Here is a 20,112-nt window from a genome sequence, read left to right as displayed (position 1 = left end):
TCTCCCCCAGCCTGTCCTGTGTCCTCACTTTCCCCTTACCCACCAGCAGTATTTCTGAGGGCTGACCTGTTGCTGCTGTGGTGCTGGTCCTCATTTATTCACACCTCATTTCCCGAGGCTGCAGTGCCTCCCTTCACCTCTTACGTGGGGCTTTGCAGGGCAGTGAACAAGCTGTGCTTGTCCCCAGGGCTGGGGTGGTGCAGTGGGCCCTGGCTGCAGTGTCACGTTTCAGGGTGGTTCAGGCAGCTGCCAGTGTGCAGGACTGCAGCGCGATGGGGAGGTGGGGGGTAGCTGCTGAGGGAGAAGGGTGTCAGAACCACTGCTGCACAGGGCCTGCTCCAGCCCCAGTACTGTGGGCTCACACTTTCTCCTGCGACCTGAGGCCCTTCACACAACCCCTGGGCTTGAGGCTGGGTGAGGGCACTGAGCTGTGGCTCAGCACCTGTGCCTGAAGCCACCTGGGCCAGACGTAGGTTTGAGAAAGCTGCTGGCTGTTCGGGGCCATCTAACGCTTCCACTGGTACCTCAGTTGCTCAGGCAGCAACAGCCACCCTCCCTTGCTGGCAGCAGTCTTGTTTTTTTCCCCATGTTCCTAAGCCAGACACCTGGTACTGAACTTCCCCAAGCCTCTACGTCCAAGTGGAAAGCAAGCCACAGGCTGGAGCTGCCCATCTGCACAGGTGCTGGCACACCAAAGAGCTGTGTTCACCTCCTCAGGACAGGAACTGAACACCCTCTGCCCAGCTCAAGAGCCAGTTGAAAAACAAAAGGTTACACCCCATGTGCCAAAATGTGTAAATTCAACAGAAGTGTGTATGGGTTTAAGAAGGGTGTAGCCACAGATGGGTCACAGATCACCTTTGCTGGTACCATTCATACCCTGCACAGGCTGCAAGGTTCAGTCTGTCATGTCTGTCTAGCCAACAGTTCACTCCTGCACTTAAGAAAGGCCATTTTAGGGACAGGAACAGGAACAAAGGTTTTCAGGAGGCAGCCTGGGGCAAAGTGGGATGGAGGACCACAACTATCCAGCAGCACCCCACCGGGACAGCTTCACCAGCTTTTGGTGTTGGCAACCCACAAGCATGCTGTAGTCTTGGGTAAACACAGACACAGGAATCAACCGCACTCAAAGGGTTTAAGCTGCCCTTGGCTGTGAGCCCATTTCAGCACAGTTGGTGCTTCCCAGCTTGTGAGGCTGCAGGTCTGCCTTCAAAGCCCAGAGCTGCTGTAACCGAGCATCAGTAATTTTTGCTATTGATTCAGTGCCGAGGCAGACGTTGTGTCTGGAGAACTGAACGCTGATGCTGGACTGACACTCAGGAGTGCATTGACTACATCAACACCAAGAAATGTATAGGGCAGGAATACTCCAGACAGACTGCTAAGACTTCCAGTTGCAGATACTGAAATCATTGCCTAAGCTTTCTCTGGCAGTACAGAAGAGCTTGTAACTAATGAGATACTTGCAGGGAAAAAATAATCCACCACTTTGGCTTCACTGCACTGATAGAATTTTCCCATGGTTTGTCTAAAGTTACAGTCCCTTCTCTCTATGAGAGAGTAATTTCAGTATCACCATTGTGTTATACCTGAACACACTTCAATAACTAACTGAAAATTACAGTCCTAGTTAACAGATCACATTCTAGGAGCTGAGACTATGAAGACAAGCGCAGAACAACTGCTCATCAACAAAAGCTAATTTATTTCTTACCAGACAGACTGAAGTCAGTACAGCATTGCTTTTAACATCAACATAGCCTAGGTTAAACTTAACAAATCTTAATACAGTGACTTGTTGGTATGAAGATGTGCTTTGTTCTCCTGCCCCAATGAACTCACTCTGGCAGTGCTTTTGGTCATTTCAGTGATCAAAATGGTTACTCCACTTTCTGCTGCATTCTCATTCGGTTTCCTTCTCACATCATCTAATGACAATTTATGTGGTGCAATCACACCTTTTGCATATCAGGATTTCCAAAAGGAGGAAGAACAGAGACATTTAAAATATCAGGGTATCTAGGCAAGGACAGCTGAATAAATTTAATCCACACATTATAAACACGATGCTAGAAGTGTTAAAACCCCCTATATCTCCCGAGCCACATAATACCAATATTTCGTATCAGTGAATAAGTTACTTATATTCCGTACAGATTAAGATATGCAGATAGATAAACACCAAGTATTAATAGCTGTCAAAAAATGCAGAGGTAAACTAATAAGTCTAAAATATGACAAGCAAATTTCAAACCAAACTAGTGAAAGAGTAACTTTAAGAAAACCTAAATTTCAGAACTTTGTGATACCTCTTCCGATTTTGAAGTGAAGGTATTAAAAACAATACTCATTATTTCAGCTACCGCACAGCTTTTTAAAGGATAATCCTGTGTGCATGTTATATTTTGATTATGTTTAAATACTTTAAAACAGAGGTTCTTTTTTTCCCAAGAGCATGCCCAAATGATTTGAACACATTTACTAAATTGCATGGTTTCACAACAGCAATTTTGTCATACCAGTAATTTAGTAGAACCCGGTGCATCTCCTTTCACAAACTTAAGATTCTAAAATCTCAAATTCATAAATATTTGTATTTTAAATATTTAATTTTACATGAATATTGGGTATTCTTAGCATTTTTCCTCCTGTTTCCAGGTTTTAGTCCGATAAGGAAACCATTTTTACATCACAATCTTATCTGATACTAACCGGACACCCCATTAGACTACAGTCTTTAAGAATCATTATTTTGAAACCTATTTCCTAAAGCAAAACTAAAAGAAGTTATCAGAAGAGTTGTACACCAGGGTTCCCTTGCAGAAGTTAAATAATGTCTTGGCTGTTAATTAATTAGTCTGATTATTTTTTAAGTTAGCATTCACCAGTTTGGCTTTACAATATTCTGACACTGACTGTCATGTTAACAGTTTAAGTAGAACCCGAGAGCCCTCAAAGCAAATTCAACTTCTCATCAAGATACAGCTTTAAATATGAATATTAGTAGTTCAAACTTTACAAATAATTAAAAAGAATTAATGTATCAATCATCTCTCATACATACACACTGCAGAGTGTATTTTTGCATGCAACTAGTATTTCATTAGTGCTTGCTTACTTCAGCCCTCTGATTTAGGATGCCACAGTTGTTTGTGTTTTCGCACACTTTTTCTTCAGGTTGCTCAGTCTCCTGAAGAGCTTTCTCTGGATCTAGTTTTCCAGCTGAAGATTTTGGTAAGGTCATCTGGAGCGCGCACCAGAGAGTTGTACGTGCTTTACGTGTTGCTACGCTCATGTCTTTAATTGCCAAAGCAAGAGCAAACACATCTGCAGGGAGGAAACGGCATTTTAAGCTTTATTACACAGGTCATCAGCAAGCACTATTTGGGATTAATTCACCCTGGCAATGCTAAAAAGAGCAGAACTTCTTAGCCCCTTTTTAGTGTCTGACTTTGCCTGTCTCTTTATAAGATTGTAAAAGTTGAATCTGAGAAAGTAGTGATTTTTACGCCCTCATACAAAGAGGCATGTACATAGAATTTAGGTACTTATTTTGTTAAAGGTCCTACTTAGCTGCCACCTGTTATCAGAAGCATGTAAAGCCTTATGGTCAGCTCTGGTTTTGAAACTATTCCATGTACACACATACTAAAGGTATCTCACCCCTTCCTGTGCAAGCTCCTTGCTGAATGTTCACAGCAACCCCTCCACATCCACAAAGTGGATCCTTTGCCCATCTTGCCTAAGAAATTAAGCCAGGTGAAGGAATAGTTCATTTATGGCATTTTATTAAAGCATACAGATCATGTTCTGCAAACATGTCAACCCCCACCACTTTAAAATAAAGAGTAAGGTGGTGCAGTGGTCCATTTATTCAACTGCAATGACTTAATGCATAGGTAATGCTTTGATTTTAATTCCAGCCTGTGTGTGAAGAAACAAATTCAATACCCTCTTCTAGGCACTGGAGTTTTCAGCCAGAACTTGCATGTTATTTTGGGGTAGGGGCACACTCACTCCTCTTGGAGCTGGTTCACACTACGCCGTACGCTGGGCTGCACAGAAAGCACGTATGCACTTGCCTCCCTGCTCAAACACTTCCATGGGATTTGGGAGCAGTGGAAGACTTTTAAGTCAAAGTCTGCTCTTCCAAGTGGTTGTACTCAGTAAGCACGAGTGCAGTTTAATTTTATTGCAAAAACCTGGCACCTACCTTCAACCAATGTTGTTGGATTCACTGTTCCAGGTGAAAGCATGCCCCTCTTGGAGGTACTGGGGGTGCCTCAGAAAAGGGCAGAATTTAAGACCTAACCTTATCCCCTCACCACCACTCTTTTACCAGCTTGTCTGGCTTTCACTCCCCAGGCTGGTTCCTGTGAAACTCATTCTGAGACATCCCTCCTTCTGCACAGAGTGACTGATTCCTCTACAGTTACCACTGCTAAAGCAGCTGGAAGGAGTGCTACACAAAAATGATTTAGGTAACTGTGAAGAATCACCATGAAAATCCACTTGTCCAACACAAGCGTCAGCTATCCAAAGAATTTTAGAAGGTAGTGTTTGGAAGGATAACTCCAGAGAAATAAAAGGACAGAAAACAGAGTGGGAAGATGTGAGTATCAGGTCTTATATTTTCAAAATTCCAATTTCCACACCAAGCTTTGTGGAATCCAGAAGAGACCACAGGAATGGTGTCATCTGGACTGCCTAGAAGAAGCTAAGAAACAAGTGACACATAAATGTGCATCTCAAAGCTGTAAGATATGGTTGGCATTTGGGTCACTACCAGGGAAGAAAGGAAAACCGCATAGTAATAAGGAAGGGTTGTTTTAAAGTCTTTGGCTGAATGCAGTGCCTGAGAGTTACAGACATTAAAAAGGTCTCTTCTACCCTCAGAAGATGATCTGTAACAGCTATATCCTTCTGAAAGATCCTCAAAACTAAATCTAGGGCAATCTCAAAGCAGAGGTATGCTCAGACAGCCCTGAAAGGCTTGATGGTTGTTCTGGGTGACAGGTGGCACTCCATAACACCCTTTTTCTGATCATTGTGATTTCTTCCAGAACTTCATTAAGCCGTCAAAAACATTTACAAACAACTGCCAGATACCTCACACAGTTCCATAACTTCAGTGTGTAATAGAATTTTTCAGACCCACATTGTGCATGAATACAACTGATATGAGGCAGCTCAGATCCATCTGCTTCCCAGTGAAGCAAATCTGTGTTGCAACTAAAGTGGGGGAGCTGGGAGAAGACAAGACCATGGCTCACGTATGAATTTTGTTTAAATCAAACTTCCTGGAATAGAGGACATAATAGACAGGTCCTGCCTGATAAGACAGATACTTAATATCACATCAGATGGAATAGAAAGGTGCTGTGGAAACAGGGTTGGGCCAGGGAAGACCTCTTCTCAAACAAAACAAAACTATTAACAAGAAGAAAGCTCTGCCAAAGAGAGGAGATGCACAGCTTCAGGCATTTTCCTCAAGGCTTTCCCAGACATGCAACAAATACAGTTACTACATTCAATAATCTACTGTTTGAAAAATCCTCCCCAATTGCCACAACAGGCTAACAAATCTTGGAGACAGCCAGTATGGAGGATGAGAGGTAGACAAAGAAAGTGCAACCCTTCTAGTTAAGTAATCAGAACCCATTGTGCAAAGCCCACTTCTTTCCCTTCTCTTCTCAAAGCAGCTGGACCAGGGAGCAGATCCTGAGGTCTGACAGCTACTCTTTCCCAGACTACTCAGTTGCAGAGCTCACTGATCTGGTTAAGAAGACGCACCAAGCAAAGCCAGCACCAATTATTTTCATGGGCTTCAACACCCCCCAAACCCCCTTCGTCTTAACAAGTCACATAATTTTCAATCAAGGTAAAGGGAAACAAGAATGACAGTGAACAGGTGAAAAGAAAAATTGCTATAGTCTATCTTTTGGAGTAAACTTTAGAATTACAGAAGTGCATGACGGGATACCCCAAAGAAGTAAAATAACCCATCTAATTCAGTTGTGGAAAGAAAGGCAGGAAGTGAACAGAGGACTCAGAAATGTAAGAAAGCGTACAACACAAAGCAGTAGGTCAGAGTGTCACAGGTACCAGGAATTTATTCTGACTCACATCTAAGAGAGAAAGGAATCTGCCATTCTGCCTGAGCACTAGTGAAAGATTAAGCTGAATATTCTGCATATTTTGGATACCATTAAGAATAAAAACATTCTGACCAATATATTTTTGTGTATCCATCCAAAATGTGATTTGTGTTTTATGTCAATCTACAACAGAACATGCTTGAAGAGGAAATCCATTCATAATGCAAGGCCATCTTGGTCTCTTTGCACAGATTCAGCATGGAGATACCAAGGAAGTTCTACACAGAAATACAGACAGGGCTAGAGGGGTGATGGGAACAGGAACAGGAGGGGCAGGGAGAAGAAAGAAGCAATAGCTTAATATCTCCAATCCCAAACTGCATTACAAAAAAACCCCCACTACCATTTCATTACTTGCTAGTTTATTAATTGAATAAATGCACTCCAAATTGATTTAACCCATTTATCTCTATAACCCAGTTTTAGTATCCTCTCAAAACCATCACCTAAAACCTGTACAGTCTGCCTTTCTCAAAGCTCTAGACACTACAAAATAAATTAAAACTTTAATAAAAAACCCCTCACACTTTTTTTTTTAGACTTGCAGTATGTGTAGAATTTTTCAGCTAGCTTATAAAAGTATGTAAGCATAGTTATACCTCTGTCATCTTGGCATCTGGGAGCTCCTTGCCTCTGTCGATTTGAAGCATTTACAATTTCATCTTTTCTACGTGACTGCACTACATGAATTACCTCCAGATGTTTATCAAGAGCAGTAGAAATGTTAGCATGAAGGGGAGAACTGCGAAGGCGCTCCATTTTTCCAAGTAAAGTCACAACCTAATGAACATTTTACACGTTACAGGAGTTCAAACTATACTCATCTAGACTTACAAGAAAATTAACTAGATTAGGAAGAACAGATTAATGATAACCATTATTTTCTTTCGAGAACAGTTCATAAAGTTATAGCTGAAGTAGATTTAAATTCTTACCTAGGATTTCTTCTTCTCCAGAACCGAAGCTGTAGAATACCTGGGTGTGCACAGCACAACAGCAAAGCTAAAATACCCCAATATTAGGACACTCAGCTTACTAGTTAATAATAGATATATACAACTTTGAGACCACCATGTAACAGTACATGACAATGTGCATTCCTCTGAATCAAGACCACTGCAGTCCTCCCTTTCATCAGCACTCCTGCAATTATACGGGTGAAAACCAATCCCACAAAGACCAGCCAGTTTTCACCCAGATTATCTCCTTGTGCAGTGCCAGTGCAAAGCAACTGGCAATGTGGGAAAGCTGCAGTCTCAGTCTGGAAGCTGCTGTGGAACCACATGTGTAGGCTGACTTTCAGGATGGTTACTCAACACTAAGGGAACTCTTTCAGAGAATATCAAGCACAAGCATTCAGAAATAATTCAGTTTTGTTTAGTCAATTGAGAATCTGTACCTTTGTTGTCTTGTTTATCTTACAACAGTCACATTACTATGAATTTCCCCTTGGTGAGTGATTCCTCAACCATGGTTCACAGACCACTGAAGAACCTGGTTACTGGTCTGCAGAAAGAGATAAAACTAGAAGTTCCGAAATTGTAATGTTCACTGGGCAATGGCTACATTTGATGACCTATAAATAAGCCTGATGATTAACGGTCATCCACAAGTTAAAAATAAGAAACAGAGGGTCTGGGAGCACAGTGCAAAATGAAGTTCTTGATGCTTCCTTGCAACAGAATGACTGTAGGCTTCCCTAGGAAAAGGACTGGCATGGAGTGTTTAAAACATAAGAAAGGGTAGCTAACAAAAGCATTTGAACCAGGACAATTTGCTCAATCTGCCCCAAGTATCCTCAGAGGAGGCTGTTGGCCAAGACAGTTATTTTGATAACAGCATCCACAACAGCAGAACAGAGCAGCCACTCCTTGCTAAGGGCTCATGAGAGACCATTCAGGAAGGAGCAAGCTCCCACTGCCAGACTTGTCCTGCTCTCCCTTAGATCCGGCAAAAGCCTGGCAGGGGGTGGAACATAGGCAGGAATAAACTGCGCAAGTTACTGTGACAGCAGCAACAACCAATAAACTCAAAAAATGACATTTCACATTTGTAAGGAAGCTAAGAGTTTACAAAAAAGCGAAGGGAGAACTTCACACGAACAACTGAGGAATAAGCCACTAAGATAGGAAACTAACGTTGGTAAGATTGTTTGAAAATCACTAGATTTGTTTCTGAAGAAAAAGCCAGATTTTAAGGAGTGGCATAGTAGGATTACATAAGCAAGTGAAACAAAGTAAGATGAACCTAACAGTCATTTCCCAGTGTTACTTAATAGTACGTCCACATCCACAAAAGGACTTACGTTCTGAAGACCTTGTTTTCAGGTACCACAACCTCATCCAGTGGGATCCACAGCTGATAGTTAAATGCCTATGTTCTTTATACTAAGCCTGGGAGTAGTGCCAGGTGTCTAAAAGCAAAATCCACAAAAGTCAGCAAAACTGGGCTGCCCCAGCAACCCAACAGGAACCACCAAAGGCTCAAATGCTTGCTTTCCTGTCCCCTCAGGTTTTTCAGAAGTTCATCCTGCATTCCCAAGAGACCCTTCCTTCCACTCACAACTCAGAGGCATTAACTAAACCTGCCCTTCTCTTGCAAAGCACAGCTGATCCCTTTTGACTGTCACAGGGCTTGCCAAGTCATTTAGATCCTTCACTGGGAAAAGCAGCAAGCCAGCAGTGACACTGAGGCTGACTGCTGGAGTGGCAGGGTCCCAGTGAACAGCCAGCAGAGACACAGACCCTGCAGTCTAGGGGTGAGCATACTCCATGAGATAAGGACTGACGTTTCAGGCCCAGCCTTGATGACTGTTTTTCACAAAACAATGTATTTGGAATAGGGACCATAATGCTTTCCCCAGCCCATACAGATAGCCTCACTACTAGAAATAAGCTCCCATTTCCTCTCTCTGGCAAAAATCATTACCAGTCCACAACAGAAGAACTTCAACAGGACAAGCTGAATGTGCAGCCTCAGAGTACCCCCCAGCGGGGTGACTATAGCATTCTCCAGTTACAACAGAGCTGTGGATTCACACCTCCCCAGATACAAGGGAGACGAGATACAGTCCACAGAGAGGAGATCCTGGTTTAAAGTTTGTTCTTTGACTATTAAGTGGTTTTAATAGCTACTGATGATATAGTGAAGGAAGCTACTGTCACCTCTCCATCAGCTATGCTTTGTTCTGGAACTGAAAGCAACCGCAAGTGGAAGTCTCAAATGATAAAACCAAAGTAAAGTGTGTGACCACCAAGAAGATTTAACTAAATGCTCCACACTATGAAGAGTTAATCCTAGATTCAGCCAGCTCAACATCCACTAGAGCCTTTGTACCAGTGTTTCTCTTTGGCTATCACTAAACTTTTTGATGTTAGAATCCAGGTTCAACAGCCCCACTGTGCTTTTAGGCGTTCTTAAAACTACTTTTCAGTTGCTACCTAACAAGTGTCTGAGGTTCTATACCCTGAAGCTTGGTTCCTCAAATGGCTAGAAAAGATGAAGTCCTTTTTTAGATGCAGTTTTAAAGTACTAGGACAAAGACAGGCAAGCCTTCTGAAAGTGGAAACTTCCTAACACTGTTCCTTTGGGGTTCATAAAACAGTAGTTTAAAAAGTGTACACTAAGCCTATCAACACATCTTTCGCTGTACTCTTTACTAGGCTGTATGAACAAAGCCAGGCCACAAGACAGATTTCAGCAGGCAGTAAGCAGACATGGCTTCACAGCTTATTTCACCTATGCGAGACTGGTAAGAAGGACTGCTTCTTACCACTGCTGCCTTGGGAGTGACTGAGCTCAGCAGTACTGGTTCCTCCAAGAACCAGCACTTCTCAGAACAACAGCTGCTGCCTTTAATCCCACAACCCCTTGCAGGGGCAGGCTTCAGCTCTGCGCTTTCAGCCCACATTTCTCCTCCTTCTGCAGCATGAGCATCCTGGCTCTGGCCTCTCTGCCTCAGAAGAGCCAGATCAGATGCTTGCTATTCTGCTGGCAGGTCAGATAAGCTCTGCCTGTGCTCGCCTCCTCCCTCTAGTCTCCCTTGCAGAATTCTGCACAGGCTGCTGCCTCACAAAGAAGCACGATACCGCACACTGGCATGATCGTTTGGCCACAGAGTCACAGGCAGCTCAAAAGACACAACTCATGCTTGCCCTACAGGTTACGGCTGTTTGGCTTAAGCAGCAAACTAGTAACATAGAAATTCAGGCTGAAGTTGCATCAAATAACCATTCTGCATGAAAAAAATACAAGACTCTCAAGCATATATATATATAGAAGTCTTACAAACATTAATTAAACTTGCTTTTCCCCCCACAAATACTTCCTCTAATACAGTGTCTACAAATCTACAGTGAACATTTCTCTGCTGAGCTGCTCAAAACAGAAGAGCTCAAAATGCAGGCACATCTTAGAGCTGTGCAAGCAGTTAGGCTAGATGACTGGATTCTGGCATCTCATGCACACTCTTGTACTAGGAACCACATCCTCCTGGCATGTAAACGTGAGCCTCAGCCACTCAGTGGGTTCCCTGGTAACAGCAGCAGTGAACCTGGAGCTGTAGAAATTCTAGCAGGGACTGCTGAAATATTATTCCCTGCATAGCGTTTAAGAACAGAGCTATTTTTGGAAAAGCTGCTCTGATCATCTTATATATCTTATACTAATCTAAGTTCTGTGTGATAAGTTCAACAGATTTTTTTTTTTTTTTTTTAAGTCCTACAACTCACTCTGGCTTGTTCACGCAGCTGATCCACAATTAAGCGATCAACTCTTGATGGGTTTGATGTCAGCCTTGGAATCAGAGTGTTGTTAGCACTGGAAACCTTTTTCCCTTGGAAATTCTTAGCAAGAGCTGATTCAGTCTGCAGGAAAACAAAAGAATAACTTCCTAAGAACGTAAACTGCAAAGTGTGCTTCATTACAGAAACAAGAAAAAAATTTAGATATACAGTGTCTTTCCCTTAGGGTTTTGGATTTTTTTTTTTAAAGCAGATAATGAGGATTCAGGCATTTGGGATTTAACCATTTGGTAAGACAATCACCTGTTTTAAGTGAACAACCACTTTACTCAAAGCAGTTCAACTAAAGTAATTATGCCAACATAATGGGTTTCAGAAGTGCTATGTCTTCTCACACTCTGACTACAGCCTGTACTAATTTTGCCTGTGAATAAAATGGAGGCAAGTCAGAATTACAAGGCAAAAGAGAATGAGCAAACAGATGTGGACCTCACCCACAAAATTAAAATAGAATTGTTTAAGTCAGCAATTAACCTAAGTTTTGTACAGATTAGTCAAACTACAGAAAGTTGTTTTTTTTTTGTTAAAATGAAATCATATTTTATTCAGCCATCAGAAAATTACTTTGAAACCTGACTGCAAGATTTCAAATTTCAATCTCTCCCAGGCCATTGTTATGTCACTCTGGAACACCTGTAACAATACACAGCTAGCTAAATCTGTTTTAAAATTGCATTTCTTAGATTGTCTTGTAGTGGTTCACATAAAGCTGCCGCCTAATTTTCTCCACGCCCTCCTCTTCTCAGCACGTGTCAACTCTTTCTCTTTTGCACTTTTCTATGCAAGCCCAGACATCAATCTCCCCTCCTCAAGTCAAGCTCATTGTCACCCTAACCCCTCTATTCAAAGCAACAACTGGCTTTCGGCAAAAAAACCCTGTATTACATCCTCTCACAATTAAGTTTATTTTGTTGGATTGGCACAACAGAGCTTCCACAGAGAAGCTGACAGCCAAATGGCCCGGCCCCACAATTCCCAGGTAACATTTGGTCAAGCTTCCCTCTCAGAAAGTCACAGCTCCAGGTCGTTTCTGAATTTCAATACCAGCTAAACTGATTAAATTAAGACAGCTTTTACACTCACCAAGGGTAGCCTGAAACACTTCCACTGATGACCAAAAAGGGCAATTGCTTTAAGTAGGGCTTCATACAGAACTACCGGAATCTTTTAGTTCAAGTGTTTTAATATTACCCTTTCTTCAGCCTCTGTTTCTGGGGGAAAAAGAGCCCCTTCAAATACATCTTCGGTTTAAAACTTCAGGGAAACAGGAGGCGAGAACACCACATTGAAAGAACTGAAAGTGGAGGGCCTAAGAAATTTCATTAATTCTTGAAAGGATTAAAGTTTAATCCCAATTCAAAACATAATTATTGGATTTGCTTTCAAAGTTTCCAGATGCATTGTATTTATTGTATTAAAAAAAAAAGCATAACATGGCTTTGTTAGCCATACCACACACCTTCCCCAACCCCAACACAGAGACTGAAAAAGTCACCGAATCCCCGCTTTACGTGCAACATTCAATACAACATTAGTTATGCTCCTAACCAGGCTACAAACCTTCAAAACTTCTGTTTTCAGTCCCAAGCATACACGGAAGCAAACTCTTTTAACTTTGAAGTCCCATTAAGTGTATCAACTCAAAAGTGAGAATTACCCATGATCTCTAACCAGACTGAACAGGATGAGATCTACATAAAATCTGTGATATGGTATATTGATTTAGGTTGTTGGTTTTTTTTTTTGTTTTTTTTTTTTTTACCTTCTTTCTTTCTTTCTCCAAAGCTCTCCACTGTTCATAACATTCTTCGAGTCTAACATGAAGTTCACTGGCAGGCCCACTACGGGTTTTGACTTGCCTTTGAAATCCAAATGCTGGTACAAAACCAGAAAAAGAATTGTCACCATACATCTTATCATTAAAATAAGGGTAGAAGCGTTTCAAATCATCATGGGAGAACAATTCACGAGACTCCATCAGAGGGACAATGGAACGGCCAAATAGATGAGCTGATCTCAAGGGGAATGCACTCGAACCAAGCTGCTGCTTACGTCTAAAGTCACCCATCACGCCATTGTTGGAAAAGCTTGGAGCCTGTAGGCAATTCACAGGATTGATGCCATTGCTGTCTCCGCTCCCCTGCCTGAGATTAAGCTGACCCTGAGACTCCATTAAATCTTGGTACATGTTCTGCAACAACCCATCTGCATGTTTTTGTCCTTCCAGATCATAATGCTTACTGCGTGGCTTCAACTGGAAACGGTGTTTGTTCATATTTTCAGTGATCCCAAACTGCTGAGCTGAATAATTGTCACAGAATCCGTTTGGCTGCTTTAATTTCTTTTCACTTAAATACTCAATGACATTCTCTTCTCCACTTCTAACTAGTGCTTCCATGCAAGCAGCAGACCGAGCTCGTTCTGCAGTATTATAACCAAAATCAAGACTCGAAAAAAATGAAGGATTCTCTTGACAGTACTTGTGAAATAAATTACTATTTAAAGGGAAATTTGAAGATGGTAACTGAAAAAAATCATTAGAATGACTGGAACTTTTTGGAAAAGCAGGTAAATGATTATTCAGTTTCAGCAAAGGACTTGGATTCTGAAAGGGGACAGAAGCAGCGGTTTTAGTTTGAACGTTCATCCAAGCTGGCCTTACATTAGCAGCTGCTGAAAGATTTACTGAGTTTGGTAATAATGGAAGTGATTTACAGTATTCAGAATTCTGAAGATCAGACTTTGAAAACTGCTGCTTTTCTACACCATTTGCACAGTCACTATTCCCTGGATAAGCTGCAAAAGACTTCAGTCCATATTCAAATTTTTGCCCAAAATCAGCGCAGAATGAAGCTTCATTTGCAAATTGTTTTTCTGATAGAAGTCCTACAGCCTTGGGAAATGTAAAGTTCTGCTGATCTGAAATCCTATCTTCTATTTTTTTCTGAGTTCCTGATTTAACTTGAAATAATTTAGTATACGGTTCTGTGTCCAGAGATGGTGCCTCAGTAGTTCCATTTACTAACTTATTTTCTTGGAGGCTACAATTGGTGCTCTTGTTAGGCTTTGCTTTACTAGCATGAGAATATTCAGTGTATCTAATATAATCTGCATTTTCATTGTATCTGTGAAACTGTGGAAGAAATGTTTCTGCCTGCTTTTGGTGCAACTGTGCATCTGTTCCTCTGGGACACACCTTCTCCCTTCCATAAGAATAAGCATCAGCTCCTGAGTCTTTGATTACTTCTGAATACCCAACTTGGGGCGTAAAGGTGTTTTTTATGTATGGATAGTTCTGATATATGGGTGTTGTCTTAATATTCTCATTAGTCTGCATGTTGCAACAGTTGGCATGATCATTCCTAGAAGGGTATAAACACTGCTCTTCAAGGTCTATGCCAGTACACCCGTGATAACATTCGTCTACTTTTTGCTGTGATGCAAGATTACCACTTTGCAAGTACTGTTTTTCAGCAGCAGATACAGATTCGCTACTATAAAAACCCTGTTGTGAGACAGCTCCAACTGGTCTTTTAGTTTCTGGCAACAGGTCATGGTGGTCTACGATTTTGGCTGCATTCATGGGCCATACTGGCTTTAAGTTGGAAGGGCAGGTCCTTGAAAAAACAAGAAATACACGCGTTAGATTCTTATCTGTGGTGCTCCTCTTCCATGCCCAAATGCAGGAAAAGGTTTAAAACCCAAATTCTTCCCTCAACCATTTCTTCTGATTGATTCAACAATGCCTTACTCCAACTTCTATCCACTACTGTCATCTTCGCAGTTTCCCTTAACTAGATGAGAAAACTGATTCTGGCTTGTCTAAATCCACCCGTATACCTTAGGAGCTGCCTTCAAGCTGTGATATGTACATACCAAATTATGGTCAGTCAATCCTGTCAAGGGATTTGACTATCCATCACCACCAAAATACTCCTGGTTAAGCAACAAGTTAAGATAACCAAACTTCTGAAACTACGCACAACCTTTCAAAGCCATGTCTTAGCACTCCAGACAAAACACTACTCTGTATCATCTTGCTCGCTGCTTCAGAATCACCTGTGTTTTACACTGGCTTACACTGCTTCCTGCAGGTAAATCAAGAATAAGCATCTCAGCACATTTCCTTTCCTTCCGTTAATTACCATGGATTAACACAGGACAATCAATCACTGACTGTCGAGGAAAACTGTAAACAGACTAAGTAAAAATGGAATTGTGCCTGGAAGTCACTACAGTCACAGCCAAATTTGGCAGTACTGAAAATGGAAATCCAACCTTAACTGTCTGAAGCAAAGGAATTGGAAAGATCTCTTCATCAAGACTGACTCTCTCTAAAGTTTTCCCTCACTTCAGCCACATAACTCAGCACACATACAGAAATAATTGGAATTTTGGGAGGAGACAGAACAGAAGAGTGGTGCCTGGCTTGGGAACCTTGAGAACTGAGTTCTCTTTCTTATCCCTTAGACCTAGAATGCTCAGATTCAGGCAAAAGACAGTGAGCTCTCTAAGTATCTCGGGGATGCTGGATCTGAATCCTTCTGTGTCAATCTATTATGACTATCTAATAGTTTTTTTCTGGTGCTAGAATATAGGCACAATAAATCTGACATTTAGATATGCAAATATTGCTCAGGTAGCACTAACATCAAGAAACATTCATTTTGCATGGAATTCTTCTCTCCTGCCAGTTCAGGAAAGTTTGAAAGAGTATGATTTCATGTTTTGTGTATTCCTTCTGTGAATTGAAAGTAATTAAGAAACAAACCTAAAGTCTGGATTTGATCTTAATCTAAAAAAAAAATTAATAGGCAAAGGCATATATTCAAGGAGATTTATTTGAATACAGCATTTCACAATGCTTGTTAAGGACTTATTTAAAAAAAGCCAATTAAAAAGTTCTGTAAATACCAGAAAGCCAGAAGCTACCATGTAATCCGAGTACCTAGATAAAAGCTTTAAAGTATCACGAGTGAAATAAGGGGGAGGGAAGGGAAACCGTAAAGAGCATGAGGACTTGCCAGGAGCAGATGCAAAGATGACTAACAGAACACAGATACTGAGATCAGCAAGGGTAGTTTTTGTCAGAGGAAGAGAATGCCAGCAGTGCTTGCATGGCAACACGCTCACCCCTCAGCACAATATGGCTGTGATTTATCTTGTTCTTCCAAGATGTTAGACACGAGTCCATATAAATCCGTTTCACTGCCATAATCATTCCTTTCAGGCTGCAACCTGAAAATGAATTGCATATTAATTAAAATGATTACTTCATTCAAAATATTTCATAAGTTAAATTAAACAAAAAAATATAATCCATCTGCTCCTTCAACACACACATTCTCTCTGTCAGAAGTGACTACCTGGACTTCATATTAATCTGGGAAGCAGCAGGCTGCTTAGTATCATCTCCATAGGTAGACCATGGTGCATATAAAAGGGAGGAGTCCACCGGTGCAGAGTAGTCTGATGTTGAAAGGGAAGAACTGTAGGTCTGAGGTAGCTCTACATTTTCTTCATTCTGCATTTTATGTACAATAAAAGCATTGATTTTAATATTGAACACATCACATGGTCATTTCATCATTCTACACAGTTGTACCTGAGTTCACTCTTGGAGTAACCAGAGCATGAGAAGCAAGCCAGCCACATACTTTTTGACATAACGCTACAGATAACTTCTGCTGGTGACTGCCCAGGCATATACGCATAGGACTAAAAATTTCAGGCCATGCCAGCCTAAAACGTCTGCACCAGTTTCTAACAGATGATCACTGACAGGAATCAGGTGACATGCCCTTCCCCCCAATCAGTACAGGTTATTTACGCTACTGAAGAAAACTTACAGCCAATCCTTCTCTAGAGAAAAAGGTCTCCTACCCAGTTTAAGTGAAAAGGAACACTTCCTTGTGTGGTTTAAACATGGTATGCTTTCTTAGCTCTTAGTAAGTGAAAAAATTAATGGTGCTTTCATAGGGTTAAATGTTAAAGATACACGATACACTCCTTTACAAAGCAAAGTAGTCTAGCAGCTATAGAAAGCGACACACAAAACCATGTTTTATTCCCAGTGAGACTTTCTGCCTAACTACAGGCTGGTCTCTCTACTTCACGTCTCAGTTCCCCATGTCTGTAAAATACTTCTGTAAGCGATAAAAGATGCCCAGTTGCTGGACTGAAAGACATGGAGGAGCAAAGCCACATGTATCTCGGATAGAGTAAGTAATAGGTCTGTTCTTGAAGGTACTGGAAATGACTCTTCATTCATTTATTTGAGTCTTTTACCTCAGTGAAAGTTTACGAGTACAAAAGGCAAAATGAAAAGAGAGATCTGATGCACTTAACAGTCATGGCATTTTCTACTGGCCAGACTAAGAACCCCCTGCTCAACAGGCTGGTTTATACGAACGTTTGGACGTGGTATGCCATAGAAATATCTGTTGCAATACCTAAGCTTCTGCTTCTTACTGACTTCTCAGTTGTCCTAAAAATAGTCATTTGCTCCTCACTTTGTCTACAATTGTTTATGGTAACAGAAGAATAAAGAACACAGTGAAATACTGTTTTACGAAACACCACATATTCCTTCATCTGTGACTATTAAAAAAAAAAAGTCACTGTCCTTTCTGATGAACATTACCACCATGGACATTTATTATCAATGTATCAAACATGGTGATATATGCTCACTGGTATAAGCAACTGTATTAGAAATATTTTTTGACCATTTTGTTTACAAACAACCCAAACTCTTACACAGATATAAAAAAAATTCATTTATAATCAACTGAACCTGTGATTTGTAGCAACCATATAGCGAGCCAGCGCCTGTCATTACGTTACTGAATACATCAGTCAGCCTCCCACCAGCTTCTGTGCTACTCCAGCAGCGACTGCCACCTCTGAACGCAACTTTAGGCTATACAAGACAAGGAAAAACAAAAGTGGTAGGACATAATTATACATAGACCTGAGAGTTGTGGATTTTATACCAACATTAACTTCTTTAACACTTTAATCTACCTGTGAATTCTGCTCCACCTGAGTTTTCAAGGAATTAGTTCTACATATTGACATTAGAACATTTTCATACTTGCCCTCAGAGGAAAGCTCAACCAAACAAACCACAAGAAATTCACAAGGTGTTTAGAGACAGATGAAGCACAGATTAAGAGGAAACCTGCATTCTCTCCATTTACACTAGCTGAGCTTCCAAAGGGCTGAACCACCACACAAGAACATCAACTACAGAAGTGGGAGAATTATCATCCCTTTTACCAAGAGCAGCAGAAGAGTCATTTCCTTCCGTGCATGGCTAGACACCTCTCATCCTTTCATCGCTGTTCCTATTACATTGTTTACATTACATGAATGCATGTACATGCATTTTCAGATTTCAGGAGCTAGAATTTTGCTATAAAACACATACTGGGAGCCACAGTGGAAGCTTGTCCCATTCCGTAACTATGGGAGAAACAACTTCCACCTAAGAAACACCCCTCTCCCCATCACCAACCTGGAATGCTCAGAAATAGGTGGCCAGTGGGAGCAAGGTATGAAAACAAAACAAAAAGTTAGGCATCTTTTCTTCCCCTCCTCAGAAAGTGAGGTACACAAGGAAAATTTAAAGTTAAAATAAAACTGACTAGCTAAAACCTCCTTTAGTTCACAAATAAAAGTGACATTATTTGCATAATATTTAAAATATTACTGTAGCAGCTCACTTGAAATGCTTACTAAATTCAGAAGAAGTTCAAGTTCCACAGGGCTAGCACTCTGAAAGTATTCTGAATAAGCACTCCTCTCTCAAAAAAAAATTGTTCTATAGCTACCCAAGGATGAATACAGGCTCTACATCTAACGTACACGGTCTGCAGCATGATCTTCCCTCTAGTTTATGCCACAGTTACACCAATGTATTAACACAGTTTTTCTCAGACACATTTTACAAATATGTGAACACGCAAAGCCAGAATTAGTGTGGAACACAGCTCCCTTTCTTATACTAGTTATGCCACATTTTCTCCTTAGTTATCTCCTTGCTCAGTAAGGACACTAGTACTTACATGATGTATGAGCTCAAAGAATTAAGTACAATAAGCTGCTACAGATTTGAGACACCCCCCCCCCCACCATACACACACATTTTTTTCCCAAATGGAACTTTTTTGGGACGCTTGTTTTCCCACCACTTCTGACCTCAGTTTCACAGCACCCGTTACCACAAGACAGGCCCAGGCCTAGACGGCCCCAAGCGGCCCCACACAGGACGGCGCTGCGGACCTGAGAAAAGCCCGGCCGGGGCAGCAGACACCCTGCGGGGGGAAGGGCGCGAAGCCTCGCCCAGCCTCAGCCCTGCCCGGTTACCGGCGCCGAGGCGAAGGCCCAGCCCCGGGACAGCTCCAACCATCCGCTGGGTTTCTGACAGGAAGAGCTGCACGGCCCAGCCTCTCCCCAGCCCGTAGCGCGGCCCCGTCCCTCACCTCCATGAGAGACCTCCGGGACAGCGGCTGCCACAGCAGCTATCGGCAGCGCGCGCGGCCGCCCCTCCCGCGCGCCGCCATGGCGGGCCACCTGAGGCGAGGGGCGGCTGTTAGCCTCGCGCCGGGCCAACCACCGCCCCGCGCGCTCGAGGGGATTGGCCAGCCCCTGAGCCGCCTGGCCAATGAGGAGCCATTCGGCACCCTCGCACCTCCCCGCACCGCGTGACCCTCTCTCTTCTCCACGCGGTTATTAGACATCGAGAGCCTACAGCTAGTCTCATGGCAACGGAGCTTTATTTCTATTGGCCCCTATCCGCCAATGGAAAATCACCTCGCTCATCCATCCCGCCAATGAGGAGCTGCGGAGCCGTTGTTGACCCGGTCACAGCGCCGCGGCCGTTGAAGCGGTCTGGGCACCGGCCCCGGCCCCAAGCGCTACTTCCCGCCCCGGGCGCCGTCCCGGCATCTGCCCTGAGAGCCGACCGGCAGCCATGTCGGGGCAGGGGGCCCTCTCAGCCCCCCGGGCCCTGTCAGCGAGGCTGCCCTCAGCTGCTGCCACTCCGTCTCCGCGCTAGGACAGTCCTGCCCACAGCCACACTGCCCCCGAGAGTCCACAGTCCTGTGCATCGCCCACGGGAGCAAGAGGAAACCTCCTTACCAGTG

The 20,112-nt window shown here is 42.5% G+C and overlaps 1 protein-coding gene across 1 annotated transcript; it reads right to left on the bottom strand.

Annotated features, from left to right (window-relative positions):
• Positions 1-1,688: 1,688 nt before the first annotated feature.
• MEIOC (meiosis specific with coiled-coil domain) lies at positions 1,689-16,493 on the bottom strand. The gene is made up of 6 exons (XM_052785848.1): positions 16,330-16,493; positions 16,097-16,201; positions 12,726-14,580; positions 10,892-11,026; positions 6,761-6,941; positions 1,689-3,330 (listed from the first exon to the last, which is right to left on the bottom strand). Exons 1-6 carry the CDS (start codon positions 16,491-16,493, stop codon positions 3,107-3,109), a joined length of 2,664 nt encoding a protein of 887 aa, XP_052641808.1. The 3' UTR covers positions 1,689-3,106.
• Between the last annotated feature and the right edge of the window lie 3,619 nt (positions 16,494-20,112).

The sequence above is a fragment of the Harpia harpyja genome, chromosome 4, assembly GCF_026419915.1.
Source record: "Harpia harpyja isolate bHarHar1 chromosome 4, bHarHar1 primary haplotype, whole genome shotgun sequence".
Lineage (NCBI taxonomy): Eukaryota > Metazoa > Chordata > Aves > Accipitriformes > Accipitridae > Harpia > Harpia harpyja.
Note: the sequence above shows the minus strand (reverse complement) of the source record. Positions and strands in the feature narration are given on the sequence as shown.

Bases quoted from the DNA above. Each gene is read 5' to 3' on its own strand.
- MEIOC (XM_052785848.1), bottom strand. From the start codon at position 16,493: ATGCAGAATGAAGAAAATGTAGAGCTACCTCAGACCTACAGTTCTTCC. The intron at 16,202-16,329 runs GTAGTCACTTCT...ATTCATTTTCAG, and splicing joins CAGATTAATATGAAGTCCAG to GTTGCAGCCTGAAAGGAATG. The intron at 3,331-6,760 runs GTATAACTATGC...TCCTCCCTGCAG, and splicing joins CAGATGCCAAGATGACAGAG to ATGTGTTTGCTCTTGCTTTG.